Source organism: Piliocolobus tephrosceles, chromosome 5 (assembly GCF_002776525.5).
Source record: "Piliocolobus tephrosceles isolate RC106 chromosome 5, ASM277652v3, whole genome shotgun sequence".
Taxonomy (NCBI): Eukaryota; Metazoa; Chordata; class Mammalia; order Primates; family Cercopithecidae; genus Piliocolobus; species Piliocolobus tephrosceles.
Genome location: NC_045438.1, coordinates 117,254,878 through 117,282,382, shown reverse-complemented (window position 1 = coordinate 117,282,382; position 27,505 = coordinate 117,254,878). Strand labels below are relative to the sequence as shown.

At 34.9% G+C, this 27,505-nt stretch overlaps 1 protein-coding gene across 1 annotated transcript in view; it reads right to left on the bottom strand.

Moving 5' to 3' along the window:
- Positions 1-27,505, bottom strand: part of PKHD1 (PKHD1 ciliary IPT domain containing fibrocystin/polyductin) — a 469,171-nt gene that overhangs the window by 128,538 nt on the left and 313,128 nt on the right. The window contains exons 54-59 of the mRNA XM_023212993.1: positions 27,217-27,304; positions 10,763-10,917; positions 9,178-9,330; positions 3,764-4,642; positions 2,662-2,830; positions 296-453 (exon numbers count right to left, since the gene is read on the bottom strand). Coding sequence (XP_023068761.1) covers positions 296-453; positions 2,662-2,830; positions 3,764-4,642; positions 9,178-9,330; positions 10,763-10,917; positions 27,217-27,304 — 1,602 coding nt within the window. The remainder of the gene's footprint in view (positions 1-295; positions 454-2,661; positions 2,831-3,763; positions 4,643-9,177; positions 9,331-10,762; positions 10,918-27,216; positions 27,305-27,505) is intronic.

The following is a 27,505-nucleotide window of genomic DNA, read 5'->3' as shown; positions in this document are numbered from 1 at the left end:
TGCCCAAGCTGGGAGAGAATTGTCCTCCCAGCTGTGCACCGAGTTGTGCATTCAGAATCTGCACTTTTGACATGGACACAGGCAATCTCATAGAGGGCACAGCAGTAAAGTTGTGAGATCACATAATGACTCAGCATTCCTGTAATACAGGTGAATTGGCAGCAGATAGCACAGACTCCAACTTTAGAATTTAGGTCTTCACCAGTACATTTCATTCTCAATGAGCACAGCTAAACCAGTTCCTTCACAAGCACCCTTGCCTCTACCACAGGCACTGAGTTCAGATATAGCTTACCTGCGTTGAAGAAGGAGGCAGTCCATTCTGCCTCTGTTTTAGGAAATACAGAAACTGGTGGAGGCAGACCCAGGGCTCTCCCATCCAGATCCTTGAAGAGATATTTCCTCGGACTTGCACAGTCTAATTCAGGGCAGACTACTTTTCCTAAATATTTCCTGTAAAGACAGTCAAAAAGCAACTCTTTCATTTCATGATAAGCAGCAAGAAGAAAATATACACTGGTAGTGCTAATGTTGTATAAAATAAATTCAACAGATTTTTATTATTGATAATGTGTTACATAGATATAAAATAAAACTCTTTATGAAATCATTTTTTTCCTGGTTATACGGTCAAGAAGAAAGACATTCTTACTAACCAAATATTTTGGATATCTTAATATGTAATCTTTATATAGATTGCTAATTTTTTAAGAAGATACAAAAAAGTTCCTCTCATAACAACTTAATATAATTATTTTTAGAAACTTCAGGAGTTTGCAGTATTTTAGAATTATTATTATAAATATCAATTATATTTATGCTATATACAAAGAAAAATAGATATTCTCATTCAACAAATATCTACTGAAAACCTACAAATGACAGGCTGGGTAACATGACAGTAATAAAGACAAACACGGCACCTGCACTTTCAGAATTTAGAGTCAAGTGGGCTATATAAACAATTAATAGATAACTATAACATTGACTTATAGAGAACTTATTTTATTTCCACTAATTTAATGCTTTGAAATACAGTCAGTAATAATATTAAATATTTATTGTATACCAACAATGTATTGAGTATTATCAGCACAAAGATTCAGTTGTTAATATCACATAGTACTATGATTTGAATGATGGTCCTTTCAAATTTCATGTTGAAACTTAATCCTTAATGGAATAGTATTAAGAAGTGTGGCCTGTGGGAGGTGATAAAGTCATGAGGACTCAACTCTCATGAATAAGACAGTACCCTTATAAAAGGGCTTGAGGATGAAGAGAGTGCTCTCTTGCCCTTCCATTTCTTCTATGTGAGAACACAGCATTTCTCCCCTCTGGAGAGATGGTGCACCAACAAGGCACCATCTTGGAAGGAGGGAGAAACCTTCACCAGACACCAATTATGCCAGTGTTTGATCTTGGACTCCCCAGCCTCCAGAACTGTAAGAAATAAATTTATGTCCATGTGCAGTGGTTCATGCCTATAATCCCAAAACTTTGGGAGGCTGAGGCAGAGGATCACTTGAGCCCAGGAGGTCAAGGCTGCAGTTAGCCATGATTGTGCCATTGTACTTCAACCTGGGTGACAGAGTGAGACCCCCACCTCCAAAAATAAAATAAATAAATTTCTGTTCTTCATAAATTATCCAGTCTGCAGTACTTTGTTATAGCAGCACAAACAGACTAAGACATGTAACTTTACAACTACATCAGCCTGGGGTAAGACATGAACATAAGGAAAATTGGATGGTAAATTTTAAAAAGTGACAAAATTACATAAATTGCCTACCTAACCATGTTTAAGTACCTATAATGATTCAGGGATGGACATCAGAAAGACACTCGTGTTAAGCCAAACACATGAATGTTCTAATTAGGGTGGTTTCTTTAGTGTGTTTTTTTGTTTTTTTGTTTTTGTTTTTTCCAACTAAAGGAGTTTGCCCCAGTGTTGTGGGAAAGAAAAAGTAATTCATTCTTCCTGCTTCTAACTTTCTATTCTCTTTCATGGCAAAAACAAAAACAAAAAACAAAAACAACAACAACAAAAAAAACAACTCGTATCTAGTTTTCACATATTTGAATGAAACTCAGATCATATGTCAGAAAACAGTATTTACACCTGGTCTAAAATGCCAGTGTCTGCCACAGCTCATCGTTCAGTTCAGAGATTCCTGTCAGCAGACACAATCTCCTTCTATCTACTAGTTCCTGCACAAACGGGTCTCCTTCTGAAGACCACTGACACTTTATTCCAATGAAGAATGAAGCATTAGAGTCAATTTATTACCAGAAAGTTCGAAAACATCCCAAAGAAGGCTCTCTAATAAAGACAAAACAATAAAACAATATCAATAAAACTTGCACTTCATTACTTCTGCCTCTTTCATTAGCTAAAGAAAGTCACATGGCTGAGTCCAGATTCAAGGGGGAGGGAAATAGCCCCTGCCTCTTTAGTGAGAGATATTTTAAAAATCATATATCACAAGGCATGATTATAGGAGGCGTAAAGAATTGGTCATTAAGTTAACGTACCTTACCATTCTAAGACTTATTTCTATTTCTTTGATGATTTTATTCTTTTTAAAAAACATGTTTAGGGTTTGAAGAATTGCCACGTACTTCATAAATATAGCTTATTATAAATACTAAAAATTATACCTGGGTTGTAATGAGGGAAAGTAGAACTTGTTTTTATCTTTTATCTTTAGCATCCTGGTCCTCTCTGCTGTTATTGGGTGCATAATTCCGGTGTTCTCTGCATTTGGTAGAATGCAGACATCCAGGTCATCGCTATAGCAACTCTTCACAAAACTAGAAAAGGTAACATCTGAAATTTTAAAAACATATATCATAACATTATATCATATAAACCACCAGCCATAAACATCTAATATACAACTAAATATTGTTACAATAACATATATTCCAAGTTAGTTTAAGTTATCCAGGTAAGTCTTAGGAATTTACATAAATCTTGATATAAAATATGTGTAGTTCTTCAATACATGGACATTGTATGCAACAATGTATATAATGTATGTAGAGAAGAGTATTTCAATACATTAAAGCTTTAAGAGCAATAAGGCTTTTCATTTTAGGCTTAATCAAAATCCATTCATTTTACAGAAAGACAAACCCACTGCCAGATAAAATAAGTAACAGGGGAGAGAATACAATGGTACAAGAGATCTAATAGAAGATTAACTGCACAAGTCGTGTCACAACTTTGATTTTAACCTCTGCTGCTCAACCATCTACCAAGCAACTTCAGATGAGACACAACTTCTACATTTCAATTTCCTCACTTGCATAATAGGAAAAATAACACCTAACCAAGAGAGTTCTTATGTAATCAAGTTAAATAACTGCTGTGTTGACCGGGAGTGGTCGCTAATGCCTGTAATCCCAACACTTTGGGAGGCCGAGATGGGAGGATTGCTTGAGGCCAGGAGTTTGAGACCAGCCTGGTCAAGATAGCAAGATTCCATCTCGTTATATTCAAATTTTTAAAATTTTTTTAAAAAAATAAGTTGTTGTAGAAAGCTCTTCAATATGTATAAAGCAGTGACTTTTGTAAGAAATTATAAACTACCATTGTGGCTAGCAATACTCAGCAGGTTGGACAGCAAGCACTAGACCACAATGTACCTTTTTGTTACATTGTGGTCTAGCATGTTGTTAATAGCATTTCAAATGCTATTAAAAATTATATGCATGGATGTATGAAATGGCATTGCCTAGATAAAATAAAACATCCTACCTTGAAGTTTCATGATTCCTGAAATTGAATGGTCATTCCTCACTTTGTGCCATGGCTCCTGAGGCCACTGATTTGGTTCTGAGGTGAATACAGGCCACAGAATACCAATTCGACCCCCCCTTGGATTGGAAGGAGCTCTATCTGTTGATGTCAAGTTGGCTGAATGAGGCTTCACTTTGTCCTGAATGCAGTCAAAAGAAGAGCTGGTGGCCACAATGATTGAATTCCTAAGCACAATTTGCACTTTTTTGATGGAATTTTGTGGAGCAGAAAATGCATACACTACTGCCAAAAGACCAATAGTGTTGTCTACCAGAGTAATGTTCTCTAGCTCCACGCTGTTCTCTACATGTAACATGGCACCATAGTCAAAGTTCTTGAAAGCCAAGAAGCCAGAGATTCTGGTACAGTTGTCAAGTCCACTTTCCTTGTAGAGGTGAAGGCCATGAAGACTTGAGTGGGCCACATTGTCAGACCAAAGCAGTTCACAAGAGGAGCACCTGTGGCCTCGGATGTGAAAGCCAACTCTCTCTGATCCTGCCACAACGTTGCCATGGAGGTTGATGTCCTTTGCTTGGTTCACTTTGATTCCTGCCACCCAAATGGTGGACCACGCTGGCTGTGTCATCAGGACCACAAGGTTATTAGTGACAGTATAGGCCTGACCCTCTAAATCTATGCCATGGCCAGCTGTACCAAACACAATATTGTCACTTAAAAGTACTCCATGACTGGCAGTTGCATGAATGCCCCCGCCACAGCTCTGGTGTAGAGTAGACGATATGATCCAGGATCCTGCTGACACATTACTGAATTCAACAGATGAGTACAGTGGTGACCCGAAGTTCTGAATTTCCACATTAAGAAGTTGAAGGACACCTATAAACAAAATGCATGTCATCAGGTACTTTCCTCTTCCCCACAAAAGGCTGAAGAATGACCCATTTTAGGGCATTAAGATATGAAGATTTTTAACAAAAATGTAAGTTTATTCTCAACACCAGCATCATATTTCACACCACAGATTCTCAACTAAAAACGTAGGAATCATTACAAGTATCACATTAATGCCTGAATTGCATGTGCAGTCTGAAGAGTCTGGTGATAGGATGGGGAATGATGAGAGGAGAAATAGTAAAGAGGCAAACTTTGGGGATGGGCATGGCTAAGTTTAACAATTCTGTGCATTTGTCTGGGGCCTGGTCAAAGAACTGGGTAAGAATAAAGAGATTCTGGGTTTCTGGCCCTTCACCTCAAAGTCAAGTCTCCCTCTCAGCGTCTCAGTGACACCACGTGAAAGGCCACAGCCATTCACACGAAGACATTGCACAAATGAATATTAAGCATTTCTGAAGAAGGGTATGAGTGCAAAATTTCCTTCTGCTCAGTTGATATCCAGAAGCATGATATTCAATACATGCTTCTGATTAAAATATGGTAGAAGCAATAACATGCTTTTAAAATCACTTTAAAGATTCTGTAAAATCTTTTCTATATTTTTATCCTGGCTACACTTTATTCACTTTTCATTTTCATAATAAGATTTTCTATATCTTTTATGTGAGGAGAAAATAGTAAATTATTTACTCTCATTTGCAATGTTATTTGTACTGTTTTAAATAGGTATTGTTAAAACACACTATAAAATATCGCCAGTAAGTTGATTTAAAAATACAATGATTCAGCATATATACTCTTGGTAAAATTAATAATAACATGATTATAGATTAATTAATATGAAATAATAATGAGGTGAATTAAAAACTTTAACTCTCATATAACACTCATTATTTGCAGACACTGTTCTAATTTATATTCATTTATTTATTCATACTCTTAATTTTCAAAAAAGTCCTATGAGGTAGGTACAATTATTATCCTCATTTTACAGATAAGGAAACTGAGGCAGAGAAGAATGAACTAACAAGCTAGGACTTAAACTTAGGCACATGGATGAAAAGTCGCACTATGAACCCCATGCAGGCATCCTGGAAAGATAGGAAGACTCGGTGTATAAAAGTAGCATCTCTACATTATGATTCAGATAACTGCACTGTAGCTATGAGCTAATAATTAGTTGTGCATCCTTTGCTAAGTAGGTCACAACTTTGGCTCCTTTTATTTCATTTTTTAAGGTATTGACTAAGGTAAACTATGAAGTTATTCATCATCAAGATAAAGGAAGCAATACATTTGAAGTTGCTGTTTCACTGTTTTAATAATAGTATTTAAGGTTCAAAGACAGTACAGCCTAAGCCCCTCATTTCTTCACTACCTTTTCAGAGACGAGAAACTAGAACCCTAGCAAATCGGTTGCCATGAAGCAGCAAGTCCTTTTGAGAAAGACAGGCTAAGTAAAAGAACCTATACGTCTGCTTGTGGCCAGGCAACAGGATTCTAACGTATTTAAATTTCTCAATGAATGCTATTGAGGAGGCATTGGTAGATGGTGTGGACATACTCACAGAACAATAAAGCATCCAAAAGATATTTGTTGGGCAATATCCCTCACCAATAGCACATAGCTGAAAGAGCTGGCAAACCTGCTCTGTGGAACTTTGGCACAAAGAACACCAAATGCAAGCATAAGTCCATACATAAATAGCTTATTTTTAGCATTTAATGTGATTTCAGAATCTCTGTCAAGGCAATATGTCAGTATTATTGTTATTTCCTAGGTTTCTTATAAAGGATATTACAAGGGAGATAAATAAAGAGATGTGTAGGGCATGGCATGAGAGAAGGGCATGCAGCTCCCATACCTTCCCTGGGTGCACCACCTTAGCCTAGGAAACTCCACATGTTCAGCTATCCAGAAGCTCTCAGGATTATTTTAATTATCAGGTTTTTAATGTCTTATACGTCCATGGATTTAATTCATAGTTTTAAACTGTACAAGGTCTTTTTACTTCTGTGCACATTAAACAATGACTGAAAATTAATCAATTAGTAAAGACTTAAAAATGTCTTGAGCATTTAAATAAAGAATTAAGCAATTTTTTTGTTTGTTTTTTTTTTGTTTGTTTGTTTGTTTGTTTGAGACAGAGTCTCACTCTGTTACCCAGGCTGGAATGCAATGGCATAATCTTGGCTCACTGCAACCTCCATCTCCAGGGTGCAAGTAATTCTCCCACCTCAGCCTCCCAAGTAGCTGGGACTACAGGTGCATGCCACCATGCTTGGCTAATTTTTATATTTTTAGTAGAGACAGGGTTTCACCATGTTGGCCAAGCTGGTATCAAACTCCTGACCGCAAGTGATCTGCCTGCTTCAGCCTCTCAAAGTGCTGGGCTTATAGGCATGAGTTACCGTGTCCAGTCTGAATGAAGCAATTATTTTATTCACAACTATTTTCCTATTTTTCAATCACTACTGAAAAATATTCTAGCAAGTTAAGTACAACTTGCTGGGTATTATTCAGGAAGAGAAGAATGATGGAGCCCTCCAATATAAAAGTAGGACTCAAAAGTCTTGACCTGCTTTTCTGCTCTGTAACAAATCAGTACCCATATCTGGCATCTCTGACCTACACCTGCTGAGCCCTTCTTATTCAGGCCCTGGACTATGTTATAGAAAAATATAAGCATTCTTAATGCAGTGTTTAAACCTGAATTGAATTCTGGTACAGAAAAAACTGGTAAAATTTGAAGAACGTCTTGATTTTAGTTCATGGTAATGTACCTATGTTAATGTCTTTGTTTTGACAAATATACTAGTATTGTATCAGCTATTAATGGAAGAAAATTGAGCGAAAGGTATACAAGATCTCTCTATACTACCTTTGCAGCTTTTCTGTAAATCCAAAATCATTACAAAATTAAAACTTTATTTAACAAGAACCAGGCTTGAATCTACCACCTACTAGTCAAATGACTTTCCTTACTCTTCATTAATATTTTTTATTCATATTTATTAAGTACCTAATGTACAGCAGTTACCACACTAGGAAAACAGATGAAGGATCTATTTCTCACCTCAAGGAGTTTATAAGCTAATGAAGGAGCTACATAAATAAATAGGCAATTATACTATAGACTCTATTTCCTGTAATAGGAATATAAAATTCTCTTATGAGGATTTTAGGATTAAATAAGATAAAATTTTCACTGTGTGAAAACCAGCACAGTTTCTGGTCCGTAAGAAGCACAAAATAGAGTTTGAGTTTCCCTTCCCCAGAGGATGACGTAAGGATCAGCATTGTTAGAAGTTTAGGATCAGGTCAGTCTTGCTGCTGGTTCTGCTCTGACTTGGTGCTCAGCTGTAAGAACTGGCCTTCTGTCCTGTTCCTGTGACCATGCTCCAGCTTGGCCTGTGCTTTCAGTTAACTGGGGCCTTATCTTGCTCTCTCCTTCCTGATTCCCCATCTTCATCAACCTTAGAATGGTCTATTCTTAAAAGATTGGAACCAAGCCTTTGTCTCCATCATCTAGAGCAGGGTTCTCAACCTCAACACTATTGACATTTGGAGCCAGATACTCCTTTCCTGTGGGTGGCCGTCCTGTGCATGCTAGATGTTTGGCACTACCCATATATGCCAGAAGCTCCCTCAAGTTGTGACAAGTAAAAATGTCTCCAGATATTGCCAAATGTCACCTGGGGATAGCGCGTGGAAATCACCACTGATAAGGGTTTATGGAGATAGAGCTTGTTCTATTAACTAGAAATCTTAAATGTTTGATTTAAGGTTCAAACACTGCCCTTTACAAAACTGGTGAAATAGTTGTGCCAACAAAGAGAATCCCATACCGAATGTATTTGGGAAGTGTTAGATCCTTTATTCTCGGCCTTCCCCAGGACTTTATATATTCATGTACACCAGCATTTTCTAAGTTTGAGCTATAGTGACAACCAAACTGATCAGGAAAGAACTTTGGAATAATGTATAAGGAACACAAGTTTAAGAAATGAGGTCCTAATCAAATAATTTTGCAGCATTCCAAAAGGGCTAAAACTTGAAAGAAACAAGAAAGATTGAACTGATCCTTAAAGCAGTCTAGAATATAGAAATCATTTTTATTTAAATTTACACTATTAATTTATAGCATGAACTGATGCCTGCCATCAGATATAGCATGCTACTGGGAAAGAGTAATAGAAATTCAGGAAAGAGATAAAATTGAAGTGGTCATTAAATCATCTATAATTTCAAAGCAGAGGAAATTTCACATCTGCTGAAGATGTTTTCTTTGAGGTAAAATGTGCATATGTGCTGATCGCTAGTATATTATTTTAACATCACACTGATAATTAAGCACAGATTAGGACTGAAAATTCATAGCTTCTCAAAGCACAAAGGAACTATCTCATTTGAACATTTTGTTTTATAAATGAAAATTCTCACAGTTGGGATTTCTGGGTGTCCCAGATGAATAGGCTCCCATTGGTAATGCCTAGTTACCTAACATTTCATTTACCTGAAAATTCTTCTCGGCTGGACTTCCTCAAGGGCCCCACAAACAGTCTCCCCCTACATGATACGTCAGGCTGAATTTGTATATTTCGAGTCAACAGTCCAACCTCAGCAGCCAAACGAATGTGTCGGCCATCCTCCGTGACATGGACACTTCCTGGGGCAATAGAAGTTGGGGGAAAAAAAACTTTAAAAATCTATTTCAAAAATCACTAGCTGGGGACCCAGCAAACCTAAGAAATGAAAACATCCTTTCCCCTCGGAAGTTCTACCAACATTAAGGTCTGCTTTTCCTCGGGCATTCTCCACAAAGGTCAGCTGAGAAATAAAATAACCCATTCACTTGTCTCTCTTTGGGATCAGAGTCAGAGTGTTTGTGCAAGAATTCATTTCTTCTTAATAACTGTGGGTACTGGGACAGGTCACTGGTTCAGGGAAGTCAGGGCAGACCTGTCCAATTAGTGGGGTCCCCAACCTCCTTCCTTAAATAGGTCAGCGTGAGACTTCAGTGTTGGGTTGTACATTGTCCACGGACCTCTTTCATGAGAGTGAGGAATCCCAGATCAACTGAGGCAGTGACAGGGCAAACGCAGCTATGTGTCAGAGTAAAAGGAAAGCAAGCAGCAGCACCAGGCAGCAGCAGCGCCCTCTCATGGTGGATCTTCCACTCATGACCTGAACAGCTTCCACAGCAGTGGGAACTAAGCATCTTGCTAGTTTGTTTCATTGTCTACCATTTGCATTTCACCTTGCATCTTACTGAAATCAGTGCTGAAGATTTCTTTTTTCTTTGCCGCTTATTAAAAAAGAAATCCTCCTGGGAACGATGATTTAGACATAGCTTGAGACATTCCTGGTGAAACCGTGGATTTGACTCTCACGTACCAGAGACAAAAAAAATTCTCCTTCCCCTTTATTTCCACAGTTTATTACTGATTAGCTGTATCTCCTGGGTTAGATTTATTTATTAGACTGAATCAGGAAGGTTATTGTGACTTATTATTTATGTGTAGTACATTCTGTGTATTGTATATAAAAATATTTGGTACCTTTTTTATTTAAAAAAAAAGGTCTGGGCTTTTTTCTTTCATTTTTTGCAGTAATACTAATAGTAGTAGTTAATACATAAAATGTACTTCATGTCAGGAAGGACACATTTCTAAGTATGGAAAATGAAATCATTATTTACAGTAACTACCATATTCTAAGGGATTGTAATTCAATGTGTCAGGAAATAAACTGTAAACTCAGTGCACATGAGTTTTATTCTGGCTTAGCCAGAAAACTGCCCAATGACCTTGAACAAGATTCTTAACCCTTCTGCTCTCAGACTTGCCATTATACATAAGGAGCAAAATGTGTGGAGAGCTGTATGTGTGTATGTATATAACATCCAAGTATTCTTTAAAAATAAAGCAACAAAATTAACGAAGGAAAAGAGATAAGGCCATGTAGCATGAGTCTAGGGCAGCGAGAAGGCATTGTTCTTCCCCTCTGAATGGCAATCAGATCCAAGGTCCTCAGCCAGGTTACCAAACACCGTCTTCCTGGCTCATTCACTTCCCTTAACCAGCAAACCAAAGCCTTACCAATGTGCCGGTGTTTGAGCCGTTCATGAATCCTCACATGGTGGCCCTTGACTTCTTTCACAGTGAGGACCTCTGCTTCATGAGGCTCATAAGAAGAGGAGCTAAGGACGATTTTGTCATGGGGGCGCCAATCCACTGCATCTTCTACTATAATTCTGCAACAGCATGAAAATGGCATTGGATATACTAACAGTGCAGAACAAGTTATCTATTAACTCCAGAGCAAGAAAAGGAAACCCACTGCGACCAACATATCCCACCAGAGAAACTGAAATAGAAATAAGACATGACGGTGGAAAAAGGGCTTTTGCAAACAGTTTAATTTAGCTAATGGAGTCAGTTTTCTGGCTTGAAAATGTACATGTTAACAGAGACGGCGAAGATATTCCATGACCCCTGAAATAAAACAAAGGAATGAAAAACAGTAAAAGTTCCAGAGGTTAGTACACACGTCTACATCAGCAACCTTCCTTCTGGATTAGGGAACAGATTCAATAATAAAAGCATCTCAGAAGAGATCTTTTCTCTAATTTTCTGAAGAAATATAATGCCATTTTTGACAACCTTGGACATTTTACACAACTTTTCATCATGCATTACAACTTCTACCTTCATAGTGAGACAAATACAAGTGTGAATCGTAGAGGTGTCACTTACTAGCTGTGTGACCTTGAGAAGTCACTTCACTCCTCGGCTTCATATCCTCATCTGAAAAGTGCTGTATTTGTACCTTCTCTCTTCTCTCTCATCACATTATGAAGCAATGAGGGTCGTGTTCATTTTTGGTGTTTTTCAAGACACACATTTAATACAATCTCTGTTCAGTCTTTCACTGCCGCCTAGCATTCCCTCTGAATATGACTGTTTTATTCTCTTCATAGTCATTACCAATTTCAATGCCATAAATGTAGTTACCTGCTTCTTTAGCTAACGCCCAAAGTTTAGCAAGCTTTGATAAAGAGTCTCCTCTATAGTGAATGTTCATTCAGACGACAGTGTCCATGTGCAGGGCATTCAGTTATTCAACTTTTATTGACTGAGCAAATCTTATGCACCAGACAATATAGTAGATGCTAGATACACACAATAAGTAAAATATACATCATTTGTATTAAAATACATAGCTTAAATTCTGCCCAGCACGTATCTTTAAAGAGTCTACTGTATGGGTGGAGGATTAACAGATGTTTAATATACAGTAGTAAGCCCCCCAAAAGAAACATAAATTAAACCTAATCATTCATAAGCCAATCATATGAGTCTAATAAATGAAATATTATAATAAATTCATATCTACATACCTAAGGTTGGAGAGAGAAAGAGTCATAGAGAAGAAAAAAGACTACTATCAATTGATACAACTTTAATGAAGGAATTTAGAGTCTTAGCTCTGTTCCTGATTTGCTATGACTTCCTAGAAAACTCTCAGTTACAGAATATTTAAGCAACATTAGCTTTGAATGGCAAGGAAACTAAGTTCCAAATAGATTAAATAACAAAATGTAAAACTAGATAAATAACTGGAGCCACTGATTGAATTAGGACAAAGGAAGACTACTAATGAAGTCCAGCATTTTTTCCACTAAATACTCTCACTTTGCCTATCTTATTTTTAGTTCTTCGGGTGCTAAATGGTATTAGAAAAAGAGTATTCCCACATTTCATAATCTATGAAATTCTAAGAAGTCTATGATCCATACAATGGAATACTGTATAGCCATTTTTAAGGTATCTTGTTGAAGAGCATTGAATTACAAGAAATTTTGTTCATGATGTATTGATTTCAAAAAGCAGGACATAAAATAATATGCTTCATTTTTTAATAAAAACAATACATGCACAGAAGAGAGGAAAGATGCATGTTAAAATGTTAGCCTACCTATGGATGGTGGGATTATTAGTGATTTTCACTGAAATCTCAATTTTCTAACTTATCAGGTAGTATATCGTAGTTAGGAAAAAAAAAAGTCAATCTGCTGTATAATTTAAATTAATCCTTTACTTCATAGTTAGTATTACTCAGTAGTCCCCAACCTTTTTGGCACCAGGGACCAGTTTTGCGAAGACAATTTTTCCACGGGGGAGATGGATTCGGGATGAAACTGTTCTTCTTCAGATCATCAGGCATTAGATTCTCATAAGGAGCATGCAACCTCGATCCCTCACATACACAGTTCACAATAGAGTTTGCATTTTTATAAGAATCTGATGATCCCTGATCAGACAGGAGGTGGAGCTCAGGTGGTACTGCTCCCTTACCCACCATTCACCTCCTGCTGTGCTTCCTGGTTCCCGAAAGGCTGTAGACCTGTACTGGTCTGTGGCCCTGTGGGTTGGGGACCCCTGATCTAGATAACCTTTTTATCATTATTTATATTGTTGAATAAAGCTCTTCAAATGATAGGTCACTATAATATTCTGAAAAGTTTCATGTGAAAGTGAGACTAAAACTCATCCACATGAGATTTTTTAGGGCAGTATTCTGTGTAATACTATGGGAGTACATATATATGATTACACATTTGTAAAAATCCATAAAACTATTTAACATTGAGTGAGCCCTAATGCAAATTTAAAACTCATAAAGCTTCATTTTCTAACGTTCTTATATAAGCCATCTGCTCCAACTAGATTAATCAGTTCACTCTCCCCTACTTCGCTCTTCAGGTCTCTCATTCTTGAAAATGGACACGAGTCGCTATGGTCACTATGCCTTGAAGAAGTCTTCAATGAGAGTCTCTTTCCACTGAATGCCCGAAGCCTCCCCACTTTCTGTACCATCATCAATTTGACATAACAAATGCTATTTATTGCCTTGTGAGTGACTGATTTTGTACTCTTGTCTTCAGTGACCATTCAACTTTTATATTGTTCATTGATATTTAATAAAAATAAGACTATATAAGGCCAGGTACAGTGGCTCTTGCCTTATAATTCCAGTACTTTGGGAGGCTGAGGCAGGAAGATCACTTGAGCCTAGGAGTTTGAGACCAGCCTGGGCAACATAGTGATCCCATCTCTACAAAAGTGAAAAGATAATAAAAAACTTAGCCTGGCATGATGGCACACACTTGTGGTCCCAGGTACTTGGGAGGCTGAGATGGGAGGATGGCTTAAGCCCCTGAGTTTGAAGTTGGAGTGAGCTATGATCAAGCCACTGCATTCCAGCAGCCTGGGCAATAGAGTGAGACCCTGTCTCAAAAAAAAAAGAAAGAAAGAAAGAGAGAGAGAGAGAGAGAGAGAGAGAGAGAGAGAGAGAGAAAGAAAGAAAGAAAGAAAGAAAGAAAGAAAGAAAGAAAGAAAGAAAGAAAGAAAGAAAGAAGGAAGGAAGGAAGGAAGGAAGGAAGGAAGGAAGGAAGGAAGGAAGGAAAGAGAAAGAAAGAAAGAAAGAAAGAAAGAAAGAAAGAAAGAAAGAAAGAAAGAAAGAAAGAAAGAAAGAAAAGAACAGAAAACAAAAAAGAAAAAAATCACTATCTAAACCCCATAGCACCTAACAATGTTCTAGGAATTATTAAAATTATTACTTCAAACTTTATATTAAAAACATGAATGAACTTAATCTGACCTTTTCTGTTCTGATTTCCTAAACCTTGTGAGTTCATTAAAATGTATCTTTCCTCTATACTCCTGATGTCTTTGGGGTTCTATATATCATGAAAACCATACACATATGTGAAAGGAGCATTGCCCCTTCCACTTCTATGTCCATATAGCAACAGTGGTAACTTCAGAGGAAACTGGGGTCTCAGAATCAATAGCCTAGTTGGTTCTGCTAGTCAAATGTCAGTTTTCCTTAAATTCCAACATCCACTATTCCTAGTTCCAGTCTTCAAACATTATGGTTACCCTCCAATCATATGAAGAAATCTTAGTTTAATGACTGGCTCAAAATCCCAGCTGTATTCTATGCTTCTGATTAATATGACTCCTAGAGTTACAGGGAAGAGGGGAGAGTTGCTTGTTGTTATGAGCAAAACATACCTCAAATAAAAAATAAACAAAAAATTAAAAGACTTTTTTGCAACATAATTGTACCTAAATGGAAACCATATGAGAAGAGAGAGGAAAAGATGAATAATCACTGTGAAAGTCTTTTTAAAGATAACTCTAAGAAAATATAAACAAAATATCAGTACAGTTTCTTTATTTTGGCATAACTTTTGACCTAGTTCAGAGAAAAATAGTATTTACTAGTCAAAAATATAACACTTATTATTTACAGAGAACAAAAAACTCCAAAATTTGATTTCAAAGTTTTTACAAAAATGAATAAGGCATTCACTTGTAAACACCTGCAATTTAAATGAATTTGTTAACACTTGCGAGATCTTAATGATAATAACTGCAATTGACCATTAAGTTGTTATTATTATAACAACTTACTTCAAGTATTAGAATATAGAGTTGGTGGTCTGATCCATTCATTGGCAGGAGTTCAGGATCACATATGTAACCTCTAAAAGATGATGGTTTTTTTCACATGTTAGAGGTCCAATAAACTACCGGGTTCTATTCCCAAATTGACTACTATTTTGATGCTGGTGACTACTATTTTGGCTCTGAGGGTACAGATCACAAAACATGTCCCCTCTCACCTGCACCCCCAGGAACAGAGATGGCCACAGACTTCTGAACTCTACTAACATTTAGTCTTTTTATTTTGTAACTTCAGTTCAAAATTTTTCTATCAGTGCCATTAAAATGTAATGAGGATTCTCAGACTGTATTAGTCTATGCTTGATAGTAAAGAAATTAAATTCTATAATGATGCTGGTAAAGATGGTGAGTGACAACAATAATAGCTATAGTCGATACCAACTATTTGTCTACCTGACTTCCTCTCTGCTTCATTCCGGAAAATCCCTCACACCTCATCTGAGAACTGCTCTGCTCATCCACTGTACTGAAAGCTGTGAGAGCTGCAGGTTAAAGTCCCACAAACCCTTCACGAAAGGTTTGGCATAGGATCCTTCCCCTGGACTTTTGAATGAAACTGAGGAGAACTAGTAGTAATCTCCTCACTGGTGGTAAAGCTAGGACAGGTCAAACAGATCTGAGTTCACTTGCACCATACAGAATGACGAAAACTATTCTCCGGTAGAAAAAAAAAAAAAATGAGGTTGAAATAAAGAAGTAAAAAAGTAAAGGAGGAGAGGAAGGGCTTGATATTGTCTCCAAAATGGCTTAAGAAGGGTTATTTTACTTGTACTTTGCACTTAAAGAATCCCAACTGCCACAATAGCTACCCTGTCTTAAGGCTTACACTGTGCCAGAAACTGGGCTTAATACTTTATATGCATTAACTCCCTCAATCCTTATAACTATTCTATTAGCTATGTATTGTTACTCACATAATTAAAGAAAATAAAACTGAGGCTCAGAGAGAGGAATTTACTCAAAGTTACACATTTAGCTAACTACATAACTAGAATTAGTCTGCCTGCCCTCAAAGTGCAAACTCCTTTTCATTGCAGAATATATTTTCAACCTACCTTCCAAACATATGCCTTTCACCACCATCAAAATAGTAGTCAATCTGGGAATAGGACCCAGTAGTTTATTGGACCTCTAACATATGAAAAGAAAACATCATCTTTTAGAGGTTACATATGTGATCCTGAACTCCTGCCACTTAATGGATAAGGCCACTAACTCTATATTCTAATACTTGAACTAAGTTGTTATACTAATAAAGTGTGAGGAAAGAGCAAAATGAATTATAGTAGTATGTGAAAATAAATTCAAGATTCTCTCATTTGTTAGATAAGATGCCATTGAACCAAGAAGCTCAATAAGTTCTGATTTCCAGAAAATACACATCAAGTCAATGTAGCAGGCATTTATTGGAGCCCTTATTTATGTTTTGCTGTGCACTAGACATTAATATACCAAATCAACAATAACAAAAATATATCCCTCCCCTACAAAAGCCACTTGGAGGAACAGGACACACAAATGTTAAACATCTTAGTGTTATATTTTTCTTAAAATTACAAATCATAAAATCACATCTTACGTTCAGAAGATGGGAAAATTTATAGAGTCAGGGAGACCTAAAGCCCTGTGTCGGATGTAATGGAATCTTTAAAGATAAGTAGGAAGCTATAGACTCAAGGAGGAGATGCAAGAGTACTGCATCTGATACTCTTATTTCACTTATTAGGTACTTAAGGAGCCAGTAGAAAAGTTGTTGTAGAGAGCCATGTGTGAAGTGCTGAAATGAGAATGTAGCAGAAGGGAAAGAAAAAAGAAGTATTCCAAACAAAATATATACAAGGAATACATCATTAATTTAACATAGGAGACAAAGAATAGATATAATCAATTATGACATTCAATTTAAAGGTTTAGGGCCTGGAGAAAAGGATGAGGGAACAAATGACATGATTTCTCCTTCAGTTCACAGTTTCTTCCTTGTAAATAACAGACCATGTTAATAAATCACTTCAGACACCTCACATCTGTCAAAATTACCAAAACAATGAAAGATAACAAAGGTTAATGGGGATGGAGAGAGGAGAGAACTCCTGTATACTGTTAGTAGAAATGTAAATTAGTACAACCATTATAGACAACACTTTGAAGGGTCCTCAATAATTAAAACTAGAATATGATCCAGCAATCCATCTTCTAGATATATATTCCAAGGATACAAAATCAGTATGTCTGAGATATTTGCATTCCCATGTTCACAGCAACATTATTCACAGTATCCAAAATATAGAGTCAATCTAGGTGCCCATCGACAAATGAATGGATAAAGAAAATGCGGTATACACGTACACTCTGGAATACTATTCAACCTTTAAAAAGAAGAAAATCTGGTCATTGGCATCAACATAGATGAACCTGGAAGACACTATGTTAACTGAAATGATCCAGGACCAAGAAGAGAAATACCACATGATCTCACTTGCATGCAGAATCTGAAAGAGTGGAACTCTTTGAAGCAGAGAATAGAATGCAGGTTACCAGAGACTGCTGGTTTGGGTTGGTGTTGGGGGGAAGCAAAGGTTGAAGAGATGTTGATAAAAGAACACAATATCTCAATTAGATAGAAGGAATAAGTTCAAGAGATCTATTGTGCAACATAGTGACTACTGTTACTAATATATTGTATTCTTTTAAAGTGCTGAATGTGGATGTGTAGTATCATTACCACAAAAAAAAAACTATATGAGATAATACATGTTAATTACATAGATTTAGTCATTCCACAACGTAATACATGTATCAAAACATCATGTTGTACATGATAAATATATAAAATTTTTACTCGTCAATTAAAAAATAAAACAAAATAAGTCAATCACTTGCGAAACAAAGGATAACAGGACAAAGAGATTGGATGTCTTACACATTTTCTTGAAAATTTAATGAGATAAGAAATAAGAAAAAATAAGAATTTGGGAGAACTTTCCTCATAATCCAGCTCTTCTCCCTGTTTTCCCCTTCTCAGTAAATGGCACAGCTCCTTACCCAATTGCTTAGGGTCAAAAATTTTAGAGTGATCTTTGACTCTTCTCTTTCTCCTTTCCTCAATATTCAGTCCATCAGCAAGTCATGTCACTTTCATCTTTAACATATATTTAGCCACATCTCTACTCCTCCCTCACTGCCATCCTGATCTAAGCCATCATCACGTGTTACCCGAAAAATTGCAATAACAATGTCTTAGCAGTTAGTGTCTCGATTTCCACTCTTATCTCTTCCTCATCACCACCACCAACAGTCAATTCTCCACACATCATAAATCAGATTAAAGTATAAGTCAGGTTCTGTCCTTGCCTTGTTTAAAATCTTCCAATGGCCAGGATAAAAGCTAACCTTTATCATAAGATTGGTTGACAAAGTAACCATTTAATTTCAAAGGTCATACGGCTACCCTTCAAAGACTCACAGTAAAAGATATACATAACACTTGTAATGGGTAAAAGCAATTTTTTGTATCTAAATCTAACTTGTCTTGATTTATTTACAATCCAAACAAAACCTCAATAGTTTTGTTCATCAGTCTTCACAAGTCAACTCAAGCAAGCAACAACAGAGAATAATTTCGAGATAAATTGATAAAACACAGAACAAAAGAAAATAATTTTTCTTCAAAATATCTTGCTAAGCTTACTTTTGTTGATTGTGTAAGATATAAGTTTATAAAGTTAACATGAAACTTTTCCTCTGAATCACATTACCATTATTCATATATATATATATATATATATATATTCAGGTATCTAATATATATATTATATATATTCAGGTATCTAATATATATATTTAGGTATCTAATTCTGTTGGTGAAAATTCATGAAAAAGTCCAACTGAAATATGCTTATATCACAATATATTAGAAAGACTTATTGAATTGACTTTTAAGATTGTAGAGCCATGTTTAAAATGATGGCCTGAATAAGGTCTGTAGTTCAGTTAATACCGCACCAATATCAACTTGCCAAATTTGCTAATGTTTTACAGTTATGTAATATGTTATCATCAAGGAACATCGAGTGAAGGGCATATGTAAACTCTACTATTTTTGCAACTTATTTTGAGTCTGAAGTTATTTTTAACATTTTTTAAAAGGTTTTAAAAAGAGAGAATTCCATAAAATGAATATACTACGTTAATTGCACATCATTTGTATAAACTCATTAAATTACTCCTCCTCAGGACTGATATTAAGAAATTTTGTTTTTAATATTTGTAATACGTAGAACACATGCAATGGAATCAGATAAATCAGGGTAAAAAACCCAGCCTCAGGAATTTCTAGCTTTATGAACTTGGAACATTTACTTAACTTCTCCAGCCTCAGTTTTCATATCCATAAAGTGCAGATAATAATACCTAACTTACAGCATTGAAAGATTTAAATGAGATAATGTATGTAAAATGCTTAGTAGAGGCCTGACATATAACAAGCTTACATGATAAGAACCAAATAAATGGTAGCTAGCTAATGACTATGGATAGTTTTAATTAATAAAATTGAGTTCCTTTCAAAATAGCCTGTAGCTCAGACTCTGAATGAGGTTTTTAACACATTCTTATAAGAAAAATCCATTCATATAGTTCCTGCCAAATTCCAGCTTGCTAACCTTTTAATTATAATTAAAGTTTCTTATTGATCCTTGTTAGAAATGCTTACTTCACAAATCCTTTTAAGCATCAGAAAAGCACTTTAAATTCAACATGACCTAATCTGAATTCATAATCTTTTCTCTAAACTTAGTCCTCTTCAAGTGAATGACACCACTATCCAGCTACACAAACCAGAAACCAAGATTGCACTTCATATTCAACGTGTCTTACAGATTTTATCTCCTGCCTCTAAATCTGCCCACTTCTCCATTACTCCTGCAGTGTACAAGTTACACTGTCTCTTGCTGGGTGTCTCTGGATCTACTTTCGACCTCTCCTGCTGTCTACATTCTGCCTACAATATTTTAGATGTACAAGTATGATAATAAGTGCTACCTCCTATCCATACTACCCCCTTTAAAACCTACAACAGCTTCAGAACACTCTTAGGGTGAAAACTAAAATTGTTGATATTGCCAATGTATGTGGCCCTGACACTTAACTCCTTGGAACCCTGTCATTGTCAACCCCTACTCCCCACATCAACCATCATGGTATTCTTTCAGACCCTCACGTTCTCCATTCTCCCTCCCAACACAGAATCACCTCTTCACCCTCTGCTCCTCAATCACCTGTGCTGACTCCTTAATATCTAAAAAGTTAGAATGCCCCCAATCTCAATCTCATGCTCCAAATCTTTCTTCTACCCATGTTTTCTTCAATAATGACATCACCTACTTCCAACATGGCTGCTTCCAAATCCTAAATTATGCATCTAATTTGCTTCTTGACACCTACTCTTGATGTCTCCAACTTTGCATGCCCCTGCTGCCTTCCATCCTGACAAACCTATTCCCCTCTCAGTCTTCCCATCTCAGTGCATGCTTCCACCATTCACCAGCGTGCTCCATCAAAATACCTGCAGCACTCTTTCCTTGCCTCCACATGCAGTCATCAGCAGGACCAGTTGTTCTCTCCATCTCCACTGCCTCTTCCAGAGTCCCAGCTACATGATTTCTGGCCTCAGCTGGCCTCATAACTGATAACCCAGCTCTACTCTTATCTCCATAATCCATCATCTACAGAGCCAGAGAAGTTTTTTAAACAAAAATCAGATTCCACTATCCTCCTGTATAAAACCCTTCAGTGATTTCCCCTTTGACCTCTCATACCTACCTGAACAAGGTCCTGTGTGACTTGGCACTTGCCATATCAGACAATGTTGCCCTCTGCTCACTCTGCCCCAGCTATAGTGACCTTCTGCCTGTTTCTCCCCTACCATCACCCTAGGCCAGCTGGTTCCCTCCCGTCCTTCAGGTCTCAGCTCAAATTTCTCTTCCCCAGAGACTTTCCCTGTCCATTCAATCTAAAATGGTACCCTTCACATTTTATGTCCCAGCTATTTTCGATCATACCACCATACTGACTTCCTTACCAGCATATTTTATAATTTCAACTATGTCATTTATATTTCTGTATTTGTTTGGGTATTGTCGTTCTCTCCACTAAGATCTGAGCTCCCAGAGGGCAGCAATCTCTTCTAATTTGCAATCTCTTCTATATGTCTAGTGCTTACAGTCTGACCTGGCACATAGTAAATATTCCTCAGATATTTGCTTAATAATTGAATGCTGTTTGCTCTGGCTAGAACACCGTTTCCACATATAACCCACTTTGCTTAATTAATGCCCATTCTTCTTTCAGATCCCACCTCTGAAATTATGCTTCAGGGAAGCCTTCTCCAACTTCCCATAAATGCCTCAAGTTGACATATTCATGTTTTCAGAATCCTATATAACCCATCCCTTCACAGAATTTATCATATATGTAAATTTACATTTACTATTTGATCAACGTCTGAGTTTTTACTAACATTATATCTCCAGATCATAGCTCAATGTTTGACAAACATAAGCATCTGTAAAATTCATGTCAAATAAATAATTTTAAATAACTGTAAACATAATACCTATTCTACAAAGAAATTCTGTACATAGAGAAAAGCACATCAAAGCATACCCATCAAGATATAAGATAGCTACCTATCATTTCACCAACAGGGATCCCTGCTGTGCTGTATGTCCTTCCAGAAATTTCCATATTATGTATTTGCATACATATTTTTATTTCTTTAACTACAAAACTAGGCTAGTATGTAATATTAATCCCCATGTGAATGTGAATCTCTGCTCTCTTTTGTCAACTTGCAGTTCACTATTTTTCACCTTTGCCAAATTAAACTTTAAAATGGATTCCATTGCTGTTTTAATTAATATTTACTTCAATTTTAGTAAAGAAGACCATTTTTTCTATATGTTTATTAGCCAGATGTATGTTTTCTTTTATGGTTCACATATTCAAACCCTTTCACAAATATGTTTCTGATGTATTCATATTGTTATTTTTATTCTTGACATATAAAAGTTCTTCACATATAAAAAATGTTAGTCCTTCATCTGTATATTGTATGTTGCAAACATTATCTAATTGATCATTTGTCATTACATTTTGTAATTGACATGCAGAAATATTGACCTTGTTATGTTGTCAAATCTATTATTTATTTGCTACGGCTATTGTTTTGCTTGTTATGATCAGAGAAGTCTTCGCTAGTTTAAATTACAGGTTTACTTAAACTTTCTTCAACCAAATTTATGGTTTTAATTTTTTACATTTTGTTTCATAATCCACCTATAATTTAGAGTAAAACATAAAGTGGGAATCTAATTTTATATTTTTCCAAAGCATTTACTGATTATTCCAGCCTGTCTTCAACTAAATTCAAATGCTAATTTATTCAAATTCTAAAAATAATTCATGACTGTGTTTATTTCTGGTATTCTTTTTAGTTTTGGTGCCAACAACAGATTACTCACATCAGAGGCATATATTTAAAAAAAAAAAAAAACTGCTAATGTTTGGCTATTTTCAAATATTTATTGTTCCAAAGAATTTAATGAGTCAGATTCTGATGAATATATTAGACCTGTGATTCAAGTTGTATTAGATTTGACATCTTTAAAATAATGAACCGTCAAATTTTTGTTCTGCATCACCATTTATTCTCAACTCCTTTTATGCTTTTGAACAGCGTTTTATAGTTTTGTTTTTATAGGTTCTGTAATTTTTCTTAAATTTACTTCTAGATATTTGTGGTTGAAATTTTAAATAAGATTGTACATTATAATTTAAAAGTTTATTGCTTGTATATTAAAAAGCTGTTGATGTGCATTTATTGAAGGCAACTGATAGTTTTTCAGATAATTCTCTAGTTTTACAGGATGAAATGTGGTTTATAAACCGCATAAAAAATAGTTTGGACTATTTTCAATAATTGGATCTAATGTATTTTTCTTGCCTGGATACATTAGCTAAAACTTTAATAATAATATTTAATGATTATTGTAATAAATGATAATACTTAATGATTATTGTAATAAATGATAATATTTAATGTCAGTTTTTCTCATAAAATACAAAACTGAGAAGAATCCTTTAGTGTTTATTTTGTATTATTATTTAAACCAGTGCTTCTCCACTAATGGTTATACCATCCAAATAAATAGCATTAATTTAAAGAAGTATCCTTGTAGTCTTCATTTACTGTTTATTCCAAGAATGTTTGCTGAATTTTATTAAACGTATTTCCATTTTGTGCCAAATTGGTCATGTTCTTAATCTTCACATCTGGTATTAAAGTAAATTATATGAATGGATTATTTCATTTCAAATTATCTTTGTTCACTTGAATGAAACACATTCAAACATAGCTTGCTTTGTTGCATTTTAATTTATGACCTTTACATTCTATTTGGATGTTGTCTCAGTTTTCTTTTTTTTTTTTGAGCTATTTTTAGTAGCTGTAACCAAGTGTAAAGATTATTTTATGCCTGTTCCCTTAAATTAATTGGGAATAGATTTATATAGCATAGGAATTATTTGATATTCAAATGATTGGAAGAATATGGTATAAATTTATGTAAGCCAAATATATTTTGGAGATAAATCTTTGATAAATTTATATCTTTCACTATTTCTGGTTCTTTATGTTTTATTCTTCTCTAGCCAATAATGATAACTCTAAATTATCATTAAAAATTCCTTTTTATAAAGTATTTTTCTCAAAAATCTTAAAGTTGCACTATATACACTTATATTTTTTATATTATAACTGCAACCTATTCTGTACATATATTTGAACTGTCATTTCTCATTTTATATATTGGGGTTTTCTTGGTATGATTAAAGTTACTAGAGATTAAATCACTACCTCTTTTTAAAAATTTAATCTTACTAATTTTCTACTTTCTATTTCACCAATTTCCGCCTTTTTCTTGCATTGATTGAGTTCATTAGACTTGTGGGTTACTTTGTTTCTAATTTCTCATATTGACAGTTATTCTTTGTTTAGAAGAAGTCTCATTGTTCAGAATAATTGTCAATATGAAAACTGTCAATAAGAAAAGTTTGTTTGCTTATTCAGTCACAAAAGCATTGAATGTGATGGCATGTTTTACAATATCTCGTATGCTATACTCTCATTATTGTTATTTCCCAGCTATTCTGTTGGTAAAGTTTTGATGTTTTCTTGGGTATAAAAGTTATTTAGAAAATAATTTATTATACCTTTTTTTCTTGTAAGAAATTAAGACTGTTGGTTTATATTTTATTTTAATCTCCATGTTTATTATATTGTGATCACATACTATTATTGAAATTTATTAAAGTTGTAACTATGGATATATGTATATTTTAAGGTAAAGGAGTAGTTTGATATATAAATTAAATTTCTTTTATTATATTACTCATGTTCTTCATATTTTCTTTACCTTTTTTAACCTAATTAAAAGATTTGGAACTGAAAGAGATAAATAAATGTCTTGGATTGTGATTTTTGTTTCCGTCAATTTCACCTTATATTTCCTAGAGATTAGCTTTATATTTCTATATTGTATTTATCTGCTGTAAAACTTTTCTGACTGTTAGGGTCTCGCTATGATTGAAGCCTTTACTAATGTAAAGTATAATTATTTAACCAATTTGAAACATTTATTTTGATTTTTACATGTTTTGTTAATAATTTTGAGGCTCCTTTATTTTAGATGTCAATGATTTATTCTTATTTAATATTTAACTTTAAATTTCTCCTAATTGGTTTTAAGTTTTCCTCTGGTAAAAAAGTTATAATTACATTTTGACTTTTAACCCAATTTTTCTACATAGCATTATTTTTCACAAATATTTTGTTTTGTAACTGGTAAATTTATTCTTACTTTCTTATTTCTGTTTTTTAAAATATACTTTTTTGTTGCTTTTATTCTTTTACTATTTCATTTTCTTCTTTTTTTTTTTTTTAATTTACTATTTATTTTACGGTTTCTTTCATTTTTTCCCCTCTGGTGATTTGGAAAGTATACTATTCAAAATTCTAATAAAACAAATTAACTCATATTTACCTCCTATGGTTATAGATCCAGATTTTTATCTGATAATTTTGAATGGTAAAGATTCATTTATATGTCATATTTGCTAAACTATTATACACAGTTAAACAATCAAGCACTAATCTAGGTGTTACTGTGAAGGTATTTTGTCAGTGTGGTTAACACAGTCAGTTGAGTTTAAGGAGATTAGGCCACCCAATAATGTGGGTGGGCCTCATCAATCAGTTGGAAGGCCTTAAAAGCAAAACTGAGATTTCCTTTGGGAAGAAGAAATTCTGCCTTAAGACTGCTTACAGATTTCAAACTCTCCAGCTCCCATAATTGTGTAAATCTATTCCTTGAAATACATCTCTTTATATATAAATGCATGTATATTAATATTTATTATATCTATTGTATAATTTATATATGTATAACAGGATACACACATATACACACACACACAAGCACATAACCTACTGATTATATATTTTTTGTATAAACAGAACCCTAACTAATACATTAACTTTTCAAATGTTATGGTATTTCTTTTACAAGAACAATTATTAGAATTTGTTTTAGGTCGGGCGTGGTGGCTCATTCCTGTAATCCCAGGCCTTTGGGAGGCCGAGACGGGTGGATCACCTTAAGTCAGGAGTTCAAGATCAGTTTCACTGACATGGTAAAACATCTCTACTAAAAATACAAAGATTAGCTGGGCATGGTGGTGTGTGCTTGTAATCCCAGCTACTTGGGTTGCTGAGGCAGGAAAATCGCTTGAACCCAGGAGGCAGAGATTGCAATGAGCCAAGATTGCACCATTGCACTCCATCCTGGGCAATAGAATAAGACTGCTTCTCAAAAAAACAAAAGAAAAGGAATTTGTTTTAATAACCATAGTTACACTATAATATTTAAATTATTTCAGTGCTTCTTAGTTATTTATAGTATTCTCAAATTTTATTTCTGTTCCCGAATTTTCAATTTAGTTTAATCTCTTTATTTGAACACTGAATTCTCTTCCATTTTTCACATGTGCGTCTTAGCAGTGTGTCCAATTCTTTGGTCACAATATTTTTTTTTTCTTAAACATTTATAGATGTGGCATCACGATCTTCCCACATGTGATGGTGTAGAGGTGAATGCTAAGGCTAGAAAGCTTTATGTTCCTTTCTTTTACATTTTGTTCACTCTATTTTTCTTATACTATGAAGATGATGTAATGAAGCAATCACCGTCCTTGATATTAACCTTTTCTAATAAAATGAAACTATTCTCATGTTTTCTATGTGTATTTCAGTTATAGTTTTCATTATTCTTTCTGTTGTAGTTATTCTGAGTTCTTATTAAAAAGGACAAATTACCCATAGATCGTTTTTAACTTTCTGATCTCTATTTCTAGTACTTTATCTTTTGTCATTTTTACTTCCTAGTCTTATCTTCTGTGTTCAAATAGATCTCCATCAGTTTGTTCTTCATTTTACCTATGCAGTTTGAGGCAGCAATGATTCTACCCTTTACTGCCTTCGACGTATTATTAAATTTCACAATATACTTCATACGTTTCTTCTCCCTCCTGTTTTATTTCTGTCTATATCTTAATGAGCTACCTTTTCAGCTTACACATAGTATTCTCACCTCACACTTCATCTCTTATCTCATGGAATTCATGTATTTTAAGATTTTTATGGACAGCAATAATTATGTATTATCTAAAATTTTCTCCTGGAATAAACTGTGTTCCTCTACTACCTTTTGCATATTTTGTTGTCCTTCTATTAGGCTATAGAGATATTTTTTAAATTCCCTATAATTGCTTCTTTTTCTACTTACTCATCCTTTAATTATAATGCTTAACCTAAAATTCAATTTCATATTGTAACAAAATCTCAAGCAGAAGCAACCTAAACAATCACCAAGAAAAAGCCCTAAGTTACTCTCATTCCTTACCTCTCATTTCCTGAGGCAATATCAGCTCCAAGATGTGTCCAGGAGTTCTTAGGATAAGCACTGTAAAGCTGAACTTTCCCATAAACCCCTGAAAATAAAAGGAGTAACAGTTGGATAGAAAAATCCTTCAGAGGAATTAAAGCCAGGTAAGTAAAAGTCATTCCATAGGCTGTTATGCAAAACATGGGATATAGAATCTCTAAATGAAGGTTCCATATTATCAAAAGCATTATTTAAATGCTCTATTTTACAATACTAAGATATATCTCACATGGCTATGAAACTTATT